The 12833-nt window shown below is 42.0% G+C and overlaps 2 protein-coding genes across 3 annotated transcripts in view; one reads left to right on the forward strand and one right to left on the reverse strand.

Moving 5' to 3' along the window:
- The first annotated feature begins 1983 nt into the window (after positions 1–1983).
- Positions 1984–6245, forward strand: LOC124152343 (complement C1q-like protein 4). The gene is made up of 2 exons (XM_046525261.2): positions 1984–2113; positions 5761–6245. Exons 1-2 carry the CDS (start codon positions 2071–2073, stop codon positions 6174–6176), a joined length of 459 nt encoding a protein of 152 aa, XP_046381217.2. The 5' UTR covers positions 1984–2070; the 3' UTR covers positions 6177–6245.
- A 1721-nt stretch (positions 6246–7966) lies between these two features.
- Positions 7967–12833, reverse strand: part of LOC124152335 (beta-mannosidase-like) — a 45198-nt gene continuing 40331 nt past the window's right edge. The window contains exons 14-17 of one of the 2 annotated variants that reach the window (XM_046525247.2): positions 11917–12064; positions 11122–11444; positions 9627–9821; positions 7967–8449 (exon numbers count right to left, since the gene is read on the reverse strand). In XM_046525247.2, the coding sequence (XP_046381203.2) occupies positions 8216–8449; positions 9627–9821; positions 11122–11444; positions 11917–12064 (900 nt within the window). In that variant the 3' untranslated portion in view covers positions 7967–8215. The remainder of the gene's footprint in view (positions 8450–9626; positions 9822–11121; positions 11445–11916; positions 12065–12833) is intronic. The other variant, XM_048381919.1, reaches the window with a different exon arrangement.

A 12833-nucleotide genomic window follows, 5' to 3' on the forward strand; every position in this document is an offset into this window, starting at 1 on the left:
TTTACTAATCTCACCATATTTCGCAACCCCCAGCCCTGTATAAAATATGAAATAAGAGGATAAAGCTGAGATGATTGGGGTGATGATGGTTATAATGTTGATTTTGTGCCCTCGTGTTTATTTGAAATATTTATAGATACATGTTTTTAATTCCACTTGTCCAAAATACTTTCTGTGGATACCACAACAAAGGGGTCTTTATGGTCATTCTTTGAAACCGGATTTGGTGGTACATTTCCTGGGCTCAGTAAACTATCTCTTTTTGTACGGTGTGACCCAGCTTACTACAGGCGGCAAAGATTGGGGTGGCAGGCAACACCGGGGACGGGCCTTGGGCCAGTGGGGTTACACCATATTTACAGTTTATATTTCTCTCTTCAAAGGTTCGGGGCAATTTATCAAAATTGAAAGCAAATGCCAACTGAAATAATATTTACATGTATGTGAAATGCTGGCCTACAACACATATAACATAAAGGTGGAAAAGGGGGTTAGACATTTAGGCAAGAAGTAGGTAAACCCCCCACCCCCACCCCGATGGGCACCATTGGTGCTGCCCTTCTTGTTGATCTATTTCTTTGTGCATTAGGGTCTCGGATTGGCAAAAGCTAAATAAGGGACAAGTTTAAGATACATTTCGGGTATATCGATGATCTGACATCTTTCAATAATGGTCAGTTAGCCAATTCCCTGTACCCATCTGTACTAGAAATATATAAGTGACCACTGAGACCCCCTATTTTTGTTTCATATTTAGATCTATAAATAAAGATTCAGAGTGACAAAAATCTCTCCAAAAGACTGCATGCCAAGAGGGATGACTTAAACTTTCCGATAGTCAACTTTCCCTTCATATGGTGTGAGATTTCAGCAGCTCAAGCCTTTGGTGTTTAGATTTCGCAACTTTTGAAGTACAATGGAGTATGTTCTATTCCACGAAAATTTCAAAACTCATCATTTTTTAATATTTATATATATATTTTTTTTATTATTATTATTATTTTTTTTTTTTTTTATAAAAAATTTTTTTTTTTGAAAAAGCACCATACAACTCTTGCCCAAACGTCGTTTGATCAGGGATTCAGTAAAGCTTTAAAATTATGTCCGATGCAATCTCCTATTTTGATTTGTACCATGTTTACCATTTTGACGCGGTTTGTCAGGTGAACGCTTGACTTGCTTCTGTACCATATGTTCATGTGTTTTTTTTCAGGTGAACAATTAACTTGCCTTTCAATGTATTTGTAACGTGAGCCACCGTTGGGGCAGGATACGCTCACCTTTTCGCGAACACCTGGTATCATCACTATTGGACAGTGAGTCATAATCACATGCGCATGACATAGTCGGAATCGTACAATCGACATTGTTTTTAGCAGAGATTTCTGTTGAATATGGAAAGGGTTTTATTTATTGCCTAACTTGAAATTCATTTACAGCGCTCTAAAATATGTTTCATATTATTTTACATTTTGTATTATAATCTCGAATGGATTCTGATTATCATTAATTATGGATTTATTTCATTCCCCCCAGTTAGTGTATTGTGTTTGTTGTTTAAGACCGCACTTAGCAATATTCCAGCTATATGACGGCGGTCTGTAAATAATAGAGTCTGGACCAGACAATCCAGTGACTGATATCATGAGCATCGATCCGTGCAATGGGGATGACATGCATCAACCGAGTCAGCCAGCCTGACCACCCGATCCCGTTAGTCGCCTCTTACGACAAGCAAAGTCCCCTTTTGGGGTTGCTGAAGACCTATTCTACCCCGGATCTTCACGGGTCTAGTGTATTGCCTTGAGGTAAGCAATACATATGGTGTATTGTGAGGCTAGATGTATTGCCAGGTGAAAACTAGTGGTGACATGTTTCCCGAAGTGTGACCAATATCGTCGATTTACGGACCTGCCAATGTCATAAATCAAGGTAATAACATGGACATCGATATACACGTGTAAGTTTATCAGATCGGTCCGATCTCTATATAAATGACACTGAATTAGTGGACCTTTATCAGATAGTCATATTCTCAGCAATGACTATATTCCGCCGTCGTATCCTGAGATGAACCGATACTACATCTGCGCTTTGATGCTGGTGATTTCGGGTATGTATAAAGGTTTACCTACACTAACATAGGGTATATACTGTTCCTACATTTACATGTTTATATTCAATCGGTTTTGCTAAATGTGAGCTGTGGTGAAATAGGGTTCAAGATTATTGTACTTACATAGCGTGCATGCACGTGTGTGTGTGTATGTGTGTGTGTGTGTGTGTGTGTGTGTGTGTGTGTGTGTGTGTGTGTGTGTGTGTGTGTGTGTGTGTGTGTGTGTGTGTGTGTGCGTGCGCGCGCGCGTGGCTGTTTGTACAAGTCAGGACTAATGCAGGTTTAATAGCGCTAGCCCACTGAGATACCTACCGGAGTTGAACATGGATATCCTACTCAGACACAATATACTGACTCGAGTCCACCAGTCCTTGTTTTATCTCTTTGAAGTGCCGAGCGCCAGTTAGGGTAACAACAAGTAGCATCTTTTAACGTATTTGGGTATGACGCGGCGGGGGATCGAACCACCGACCTGCCGCACAAACGATCCATCCACTAGGCCTCGGAGGCGGTCGGGATTTCTCGCCCCCTTAGGGTTCCGGGATAGGATTTATAAATGAGCTTTGCTTTCTTGGCCCTGATGAGGAGAGGTGGAAACTACCAGAGCATTAAAGTGTATCTGTCTCTCAGGGGGCAATAAACGTTGGGGCTACGATAACATATTGGGAATTGACTTTATATTATTCATATATCCCTACCGTGAAGGATGTATACACATTTTCAATTTCATCTCATACTTGTGACCTCGTGTATACACTGACAGCCATGTAACCACGTGTATCGCGGAAAAAAGATATACCGAGATATTATATGATCGTATGTATGCTCAAAATGCTCAAGAGTAACGTCCTTTGTAATTTGGTTATAATACACAGATCTGAAAAATATCTTCATTTGAAGAGCAGTGTGTGTGATGAACGACCTCAGTAAGTCTGTGACAGTGACGGTGCGTCGTGATACCTTTACTTCAAGTACGACCCGTGAAGATCCGGTGTCGAATAGGTCTTCAGCAACCCATGCTTGCCGTAAAAGGCGACTTTGCCTGTCTTAAGAGGCGACTAACGGGATCGGGTGATCAGGCTCGCTGTGACTGATAGAGGTGATAGCTTTAGAACATTAGCACTGACCATGGTCCTCATGATTCCTGTGACTGGACATTGGTCCCCAGTAGTCAAAGTCCCCCGAGTCAAACACATCTTCCAGGGTCTCGATGTCACACCAGGCCTGAATCCCGTACTCAGAGGCGAAACGAGGGATTCGAAATGATGATTCATTCCACAGGTCAGAAACGAAATCATAGAAGTGAACTGTTCCAGGAAAAAGAATTAGGACATTAAGACATCTGTGAGAATAATAAATATAACTGATAATTGGTTATGGGGCCCCAGAGAGATGAGACCCGTGTTGATCCGGGGTAGAATAGGTCTTCAGTAACCCATGTTTGCCGTAAAAGGCGACTATCCTTGTCGTAAGAGGCGACTAACGGGATCAGGTGGTAAGGCTCGCTGACTTGGTTGATGCATGTCATCGATCTCAAATGCGTGGATCGATGCTCATGATGTGGATCACTGGATTGTCTGGTCAAGGCTCGATTATTTACAGACCGCCGTCATATGACTGGAATATTACTGAGTGCAGCATTAAACAACAAACAAACAAAAACAAACTTCAAGTACAGAAGGTCAACATGGCCGACACGATCAACGTGACAGGTAGATTTGAAGCAGTCCCTTTTTGAAATATGAGCTTTGAAAAATTATATAAAAAAAACGAGATATACTACATTTCTCTAGCCTAGTGTTCCGAAAGTATCAAAAACCGTCTAATTTATCACTTTTATCAAGCAATGTTTTGTTCTATGTTTTTTGGTTGCTTCTTGCGTATATTTGATACATATTTTCGTGTTATTATAATAAAATAGAGTCTGTTCCAGTCTACATGGCAAAGTTGTCAATGAACGTGTGGCGAGTAGGTATTCGTCAATCATTTATGAAATAACGATTAATTTATAGTGGTTTATATAAGTGTGTGGAAAAGGTGCTGATGTTAATTCAGATAAAGTCTTTGAAACACATTTAGAAATGATATACATAAGGAAGAGAATGTATGGATGTCAACTTCTTTATTATGAGTAACTCAACGTTTCGGAGTATATACTTACTCCCTTGCCTGATGAAGGATTAAGTATATACTCTGAACCGTTGGGTGCTTCATAATAAATAAGTTGACATCCATAAATTCACTTCCTTAAATTCAGATAGCTCTAGAATGTTGTCTTCTGTCACCGTCAATCGAGGCACGGAGTTGGGGGTTTAGTGAGTATTTTTGTTTGTTCACTCGGATGGAGCGTAGAGGGGTTTCGATCAAATGAGAGTGAGGGGGTCAGGTTTTACGTCAGCGATATTTCAGCAATATGACGGTTAGGGCCACAAGAAGTAGACTATCACTCGCTATCTTTAAAGAATCTCTACAAACTTGTTTCTAAATATTGTCGGGTCAAACGTGATTCTGAAAGAAGTACAGTTAACCGCCCTTAATAGTGTACATTGTTGCTTATTATTGTAAACTTTTACTCATTGTTTTCAACATGTGAACTAAATTACAGTTGATTCTGTCTAAACCGGACATCTGTGGGACCAAATGTTTGTTCGGGTTAGACAGAGATCTGAGTGCGATAACATCACGAGACAAAGAAACAGAAAATGAATAAAAGGTTGAAAGAATTGTTAGTATTCAATCTGGTAAAATCGGTATATTGACAGAAATCCGTATTAGTCAGAATCCGCTTTTGACAAATTCGATTGTAAGGGTAAGATTAGCAATCACTTCAAGACGTTTTTAAGTCTGCATCTACAACCAAACCCTATTTAATCGCTGACATGCTCAACACAATTATGCCAAGGTTATATACCTTGTTTTCGACCCGTAAAGATCTCCAGCGGCCAAAGCTTGCCGTAACAGTCTATTGTGCTTGTCGTTAGAGGCGACCAACGGGATCGGGTGGTCAGGCTCGCTGACTTGGTTTATGCATGTCATATAGCTGGAATATTGCTGAGTGCGGCGTTAAACAACAAACGAAAAAAGAATCAAACAAACAATACCTTGTTTACACTTTCAGCGATGCAAACACTTTTATATCGAAGAAAGATAGTTCCTCAAACCGAGATATATGTATTAGATCTATTTGATCTTATGTATGCTCAAAATGCTCACTAGTAACGTCCTATCTTCATTTGAACGACCTCAGTAAGTCTGTGACAGTGACGGCGCGTCGTGACACATTGATTTCTAGACGTCACTATGGCCGACGACCCGTCAAGATCCGGGGTAGAATCGCTCTTCTTGGCATAAAAGGCGGTTTTGCATGTCGTAAGAGGCGACAAGCGGGATCGGGTGGTCAGACTTGGTTGATGCATATCATTGTATCCCAATTGCGTGGATCGATGCCCATGATATCAATCACTAGATTGTATGGTCCATACTCGATTATTTACAGACTGCCGTCATATAGCTGGAATATTGCTGAGTACGGCGTGATACAACAAACAAAGAAACACAATGGCCGACACGATCAACGTGACAGGCAATCTGTTTCCAATACGAACGTATAAAAATATATAATAAATATTCACATATTGTTTCAGCTTCGGCTGATACTGAGTACCAGGTGGCCTTCTCAGCTGGTCTGTTGAACAGTGTTGCACTTGGCAAAGGAGAAACCCTTTGCTTCGACCACACATTTCTCAACATCGGACACGCATACGACCTGAATACGGGGATCTTCACATGTCCTCAGAACGGAATCTATACTTTCCAGATGTCCGCCTTAACTCAGAGGGGTAGAGAAGCTTGGCTCGATCTGACCAAAAACCACAAACTTGTCGTGAGTGCATGGGGACGTACTGATTATGCAACTGCTGCCAACTCCGTTATCTTGCAGCTGACGAAGGGGGACACGATATCGGTAAAGGCAAGAAGACATACGACATATGTGTATGGAAGGAGGAACGGGGTATACACAACCCTGTCTGGCTTCCTCGTCGCCCCTTCCTACATATAGTGGGCCCTGAGTAGGCCATGTGAGGGCTGAAAAAAGTTCGTGATGCATTAAAACATATTGTTAAATCTATCACCCTTGTTACTTTTGTTCTTTTTGTTTGTTGTTTAACGCCACACTCAGCAACATTCATGCTATATATGACAACGGAATGCAAATAATCGAGTCTGGACCAGACTTTCCGGTGATTGACATCATGAGCATCGATCTACGCAACCAGGATGCGCGGACATGCATCAACCACGTTGGCGAGTCTGGCCATGCGTAGCTGAAGATCAGTTTTAACCGGGATCTTCACGGGTCGTCCTTTTTAATAGTTTTATAATACCCTGTGTGGATTGCAGGGAAGTACCCCAGCCTGTAAGCCGTGAAGATCCGGGGTAGAATAGGTCTTCAGCAACCCATGCTTGTCGTAAGAGGCGACTAATGTGATCGGGTGATCAGGCTCGCTGACAACAAACAAACAAACAAACTGTACCCTTGCGGATAGAGCTGGCAAACCTTAGGTTCGATTGATCACAATGGGTGACGTGGTTCATTGTCTGTCAACTTAGCGCGTGATCATGCGTTCAATATTACTCCGTCCCGTCACCCTTTTCGTGGGTACCCCATTTTCGTGATATTGTTTACATCACGGTATAGCTCAAACGAGAAACACCATAGAGCGCCATCTGCTGGATTTTATTGAAGCTAACGCCGCCGTGTTTATCAAATGTGGAAATGTCAGATTTCCATCGTACGTTATTTTACTAAGTTTGTGAGTGAGTGAGTAAGGTTTTACGCTGCTTTTAGCAATGTTCCAGCAATATCACGACGGGGGACACCAGTAATAGGCTTCACCCATTGTACCCATGTTGGGAATCGAACTCGTGATGGCGTGATGAGCGAATACTTTAACCACTAGACTACCCGACCGCCCCTTTAATAGTTAGAGGTACGCAGGTACACATAATTTAAAACAACAGCGTTAAAAAATTATATTTCGCCATTTCTTGAAAATGATCAAGAGAACTTACATCCGACTGATAAAGTGTCAAAGTTTTTGCCGTCTGCGAGCGGGGGTAGTCGACTGTAAATATAAAACGTCATCGCCAGAGCATATTAACAGTCTCGATTATTCACCGAAACAGATCCCATTGCTAGACTTGTTTCAACCACTTATTGCCGACAAGTAGACTCTTCCATTGGAGGGGGCACGGGTGGCCCAGTCGTCTAAGGCGCCGCGATTCGCTGTGCAGAGTTGCGTCCCTTAGGCAGAAACCTATGATTGTGGGTTCGAATCCCTGTTCGCCCCGATTATGTTTCTAGGTTTGTCAGCACCATACCCGTGCTCGTGGGTTTCACCAAAGTGGTAAACGTCTGAGACCTGCATCACTTCGGACTTTCCTCCCACATTAAGCTGACACGCCGTGATATAACTGGAATACTGTTATAAGCGGCGTGAAACCCAACTCACTCACTCTTCCATTGGAATGTTTGTTTGTTTTGTTTGTTTGTTTGTTGTTTAACGCCGCCTTCAGCAATATTCCAACTTTATGACGGCGGAGTGTAAATAATCAAGTCTGGAGAAGACAATCCAGTGAGCATGGATCCACGCAATTTGGATACGATGACATGCATCAACCAAGTCAGCGAGCCTGACCACCCGATCCCGTTATAGTCGCCACTTACGACATGCATGGGTTGCTGAAGACCTATTCTTCCCCCTGATCTTCACGGGTCTCAATTTGAATGGTAGATATTGCAATATACATGCAAAAAGCAAAACAAAAATATCTGTTTATTACCTCGTAACACAGTGGTGATGTTATTTACATATTTAACACTTTGGTCAGTCTTCCCAACACACAAAGGGTACTAACGCCTGCTTCTAAGGCGCATCCCCTTGTTTAAAAGATATTCTTTCCAAAAAGAACGCAAAAAGAGTTAACGCTCGGGAGCTTTACCACTCTAAATGGACGGTCGATTTCTGACACGAAACGTCTTTTAAGGGTGGCTTTTGTAAATTCATACATGCTGATACTTTTGTACAAAAGTATTTTCTACACATAAACATCCATTAATGATTTTACTGACAGAGACTTAGTGAAAAGGTCAAGGTCAACGGGATCCCAAGACGTGAAAGTCACTGCTCGAGATGAATTGATCATTATAAAACCATTGTCGGAGAATCGACCTGGGACTCGATAGGCATCCAGCCAAACATACGGGGCGATGTGATCCGCCACAAGTGTTAGTTGAAATTCGGTCTCAGACAGTCTAGTCACACCGGCTATCTGAAAAAAATCACACAAGAAAATACCAATAATTAATTGGTTATCACATAGTTAGGGTGTTAGGGGCCGACGCTAATGTTCTTGGGAAGAGGAAACAGCTGGGATTTTATCGAAAAAGAAATGTGTATAAAAGATTGCCTCAAAAACACAATTGTGCTTCTGAGTTTTGTAAATAAAATAAATTAACAGCAACAAAGAATACATTGTTGCAAGAGACCCGTTGAGACCCGGGGTAAAATAGGTCTTCGAGCAACCCATGCTTGCCTTAAAAGACGACTAAGCTTGTCGTAAGAGGCGACTAATGTGATCGGGTGGTCAGGCTTGCTGACTTGGTTGATGCATATCATTGTATCCCAATTGCGTGGATCGATGCTCATGATGTGAATTACTGGATTGTCTGGTCCAGACTCGATTATTTACAGACCGCCGTCATATAGCTGGAATATTGCAGAGTGCGGCGTTAAACAACAAACATTTAGGCTCAAAAGTTTTAATTAAAAAATATCTGGCTCTGCAGATGCAGCTGAAGATGGGTAGTCTCCATGGAAAGAGAGTAGGGATGGTGATTACCGGCTCATAAACTAGTAACTCGTGTTATGAAACGAGCCCACTAAACAACAATCTATTGTTTCTGTGACATGATTCCTTCATCTTTCCCTCTGTCTCAATCCTCAAAGGCTCAGCACAATTTGTTAAAAATAAAAGCATATTTCATCTGAAGTTTACGGATAAAACAATATATGAAATGCTGGACTTTAATATTTGACAGCATGTGTAAGATTTGTGTCAATAGTCTTACTCGTGTTTACTGGTATATGGAAAGAGCACAATAAACAACAAGCAGTTTTATTACAAATACATTCTCACATTCGTGAACATCTTGTATCATTACTATTTGATAGTTATTCATGAACATATGCTCATACTGTAGCCGGAATCGTACAATGGCAATGTTTGTGGCAGATATTTCCTATGATTATTGAAAGGATTTTGTCGCTTTTATTTATCTGTGAGAGACATTTGCTGAGACCAGTAAGCCGATTTGGTCTTAATCTCAGTGAATAAGGGATCTCAGTTTGTAGGGATTAACATGAAAATGTTAGAGAATGAAAAAACCTCGACAAATAGTATCCACTGATTTTCACTCATGTTTCTCAGTTCACAGAACGTAAGATACCTTCAGTTGAGCTTTGGCAAGTCCCTTGGCATCGAAGTAATTACAGATAGGTGTGAGCATGAAGAATTTGTTGATGTCACTGCTAGGGTTGTTCAGATAAATGTAGACAAAACAGCTCTGGTCATCCGGACAGTTGGACTCCGCCATCATGGAGTAGACATCTTGCCTGAAGACTGACTGCGAGGACTGTGTCAACTGCAAAGAGTGAGTGAGTGAGTTGTGTTTAACGCCGCTTTTAACAGTATTCCAGTCATATTACGGCGTGTCAGCTTCATGTGGGAGGAAAGCCCGAAGTGATGAAGGCCTTAGACGTTTACCACTTCGCTGAAACCCACGAGCACAGGTATGGTGCTGACAAACCTAGAAACATAATCGTGGCGAACCGGGATTCGAACCAACAATCATAGGTTTCTGGCGTACCCAAGGGACGCAACTCTGCACAGCGAATCGCGGCGCCTTAGACGACTGGGCCACCCACAATATTGTTCTGTCCACCACACAGCTAGGGGAACAGTGTATACATTAATGTAGTGTATTTCTACTACAGTCGTTAAATTGTGCAGATGTGGTGATTTGAGTGATTTTTAAGGTTTAAAAAATGTAATCATCTTCCGAGCCAAATTATTAAATAAAACGTCAAGGCCTGAGAATAACCAGCCTCGATTATCTGACTCAGAAGGCAAAACACCTGTGTAAACCACATGAATTGATCACTGAAAATCAGTGATGACACCAGGTGCTCGCCGAAAGGGCAAGCATGTCCCGCGGCACAACGCACAATTTGCAAAAATAATGTCAATCTCATCTAAATCAGATCTTAGTTCTCGCTACCGCTAAACAAAGATCTGAGGACATCCCATTAGGGGTCACGTCAGAACGACCTTTCATCCGACCAATCAGAGCGTCGCTTACCAGATCATGAAAGTGACAGTCGGAATGTGATTTCCGATCATACAGCCTCGAAAACTTTAACACGGGGTATTGCGAACGATAGTTACGGGCATTACGACTGAATCCATACAAGCTAGACCTTCTATTAGCCATCCCAGAATGTTCTTCTTATCAGTTTTATTTTTTTTAATCGAGAATAAGTCAAAATATGTTTCGAATCGTCGTCGCCAGTTGAAACTAGTGTCGTAAAGCTCGAGAAAGCTGCCTTCTGATTGGCTAATGTCGATTTCTTGTCGGTCATTTCATTGGTCGGTCAAAATTCGCGAAAGGTCGTTCTGACGTGACCCGTAATGGGATGTCCTCAGACCTTTGTTTAGCGGCAGCGAAAACTAAGATCTGATTTTAATGAGATTGAAATAATGTATGTCTGTTGCCTGACGACGCACAGCAGTACTGCTTAACCTATGTTCACATACGTGTAGCCATTACTGTGTTCTACAGTCAACATTACACATTAGGTTGTAGGTCTATGTTGAACAACGCAGCGTTTAATCTTAAATAATTGTGAGTGAAGTGTACAGTTTTTAAAACAACCTCTTCCTACCTTCAATGTAACGTTCCATGTCTTGAGAGGGGTGAAGCTGTCCCATCGGTACATCTGGATGTACAGTGTTCCTGAGGTGGCTTCAGTTGTCTTCTTCATCAGATGCACGGCCTCGTGGTTGGGGAAGCTGGACTGGAGGAGGCTGGTGGTGGCAGGGGTGAAGACGTTCATGCCGGTTTTGGTGTCCTTGACCTCGGTCAGGGGGATCTCGTCCACCACCATGTAGATGTTGAGGACGTTGCCGTCCATGAAGGGGGAGATAAGAACGGGGGCGAAGAACTTCCGAGCATAGTAGTGCAGCATCTTCCATTTGCCTTTGTAGTCTTAAGTTTAAAATAGCAATCTTATCACGAGTTCTACTCGTGTTGTAATCCCGAAGCTTAGGGTATACATAACACCTACGAGAGAGTATGTTTTTTTTATAGGTACCATAATAGCTACACACTGGTTGTAATATGTTATTGAATCTTCAGCAAACAACAAAGTTGCTTGTAGTCTCGTAGTAGCGTTGCACTATAACACTGATATTTGTTCAAGTGGTATCTTACATTGAAGCATTTGTCTTTGTCACATCGAATTATGCAAGTATTGTGCACTGGGAATATGTCATAAAAGGATGTTAGAATACAAACTGTTATATAAATCCACCCGCTTAGATACTGGTAAACATACAGGACGATCAAATGATCTTCTTACATAAATGTCACAATAAAACGTCCTGACACCTGGGGATATAGTTCCTAAGAGGAACAATGTGTAAATGTATAGATTGTGTATGTTGAACGCAAGACCCACCAATGCCAGCCCATGTTGGTGCCTGCCAGATGTCAGCGAGCTGCCAGTAGAGGGCGCCCATAGTCTGTCCCCGCCCATCTGACGTCAGGTCATTCTGCCAGCGCCTGAAATGTTCTGTGGCAGTCTGCACTGAAACTGCCTGGTTGATCTGAAGTTGAAATCGGATCCAACATAAGTCACTGACCGACAGAGAGCTCGAGTTTGTACCTAAATATAGTCATAGCAGTGTCAGTTATATCCACTACCGTTCAGGTGTGTATTGTCACGACACTGATAATTTAACGTGAGCCCTTCCCTGGAACCATTCGAATCTTTCCACAACAGATATTCATATAACAATGATTATACCCGAACTCGAGACATCGGTACTTCCTGGGCTTTGTTGAATTGGGAACAGTGATGCCTGTTTGTCACGTGCACCAATAATTCCTGCAAGTCTGTATGTTCCAGTGATGCCTGTTCATCAATATGAACCAATATACCCGTTTGTATGTACTAATTATGCCCGCTCGTCTGTATGTACCAACAATGCCTCTTTGTCTGTATGTGCCAATAATGCTTGTTGTCTGTATGTGCCAATAATGCCTGTTGTCTGTATGTGCCAATAATGCCTCTTTGTCTGTATGTGCCAAAAATGCCTGTTGTCTGTATGTGCCAATAATGCCTGTTGTCTGTATGTGCCAATAATGCCTGTTGTCTGTATGTGCCAATAATGCCTGTTGTCTGTATGTGCCAATAATGCCTGTTGTCTGTATGTGCCAATAACGCCTCTTTGTCTGTATGTGCCAATAATGCCTGTTGTCTATGTGCCAATAATGCCTGTTGTCTGTATGTGCCCATAATGACTCTTTGTCTGTATGTGCCAATAATGCCTGTTTGTCTGTATGTGCTAATAATGCCTGTTTGTCTGCATGTAC

The sequence above is a fragment of the Haliotis rufescens genome, unplaced genomic scaffold (genome assembly GCF_023055435.1).
Source record: "Haliotis rufescens isolate VD_foot unplaced genomic scaffold, xgHalRufe1.0.p SCAF_4, whole genome shotgun sequence".
Taxonomy (NCBI): domain Eukaryota; kingdom Metazoa; phylum Mollusca; class Gastropoda; order Lepetellida; family Haliotidae; genus Haliotis; species Haliotis rufescens.

What these genes read in the sequence shown, in the direction of transcription:
- LOC124152343 (XM_046525261.2), top strand. Translation starts at nt 2,071, where the DNA reads ATGAACCGATACTACATCTGCGCTTTGATGCTGGTGATTTCGG. An exon ending in TTTGATGCTGGTGATTTCGG is followed by an intron (nt 2,114 to 5,760) that starts GTATGTATAAAG and finishes ATATTGTTTCAG; the next exon opens with CTTCGGCTGATACTGAGTAC.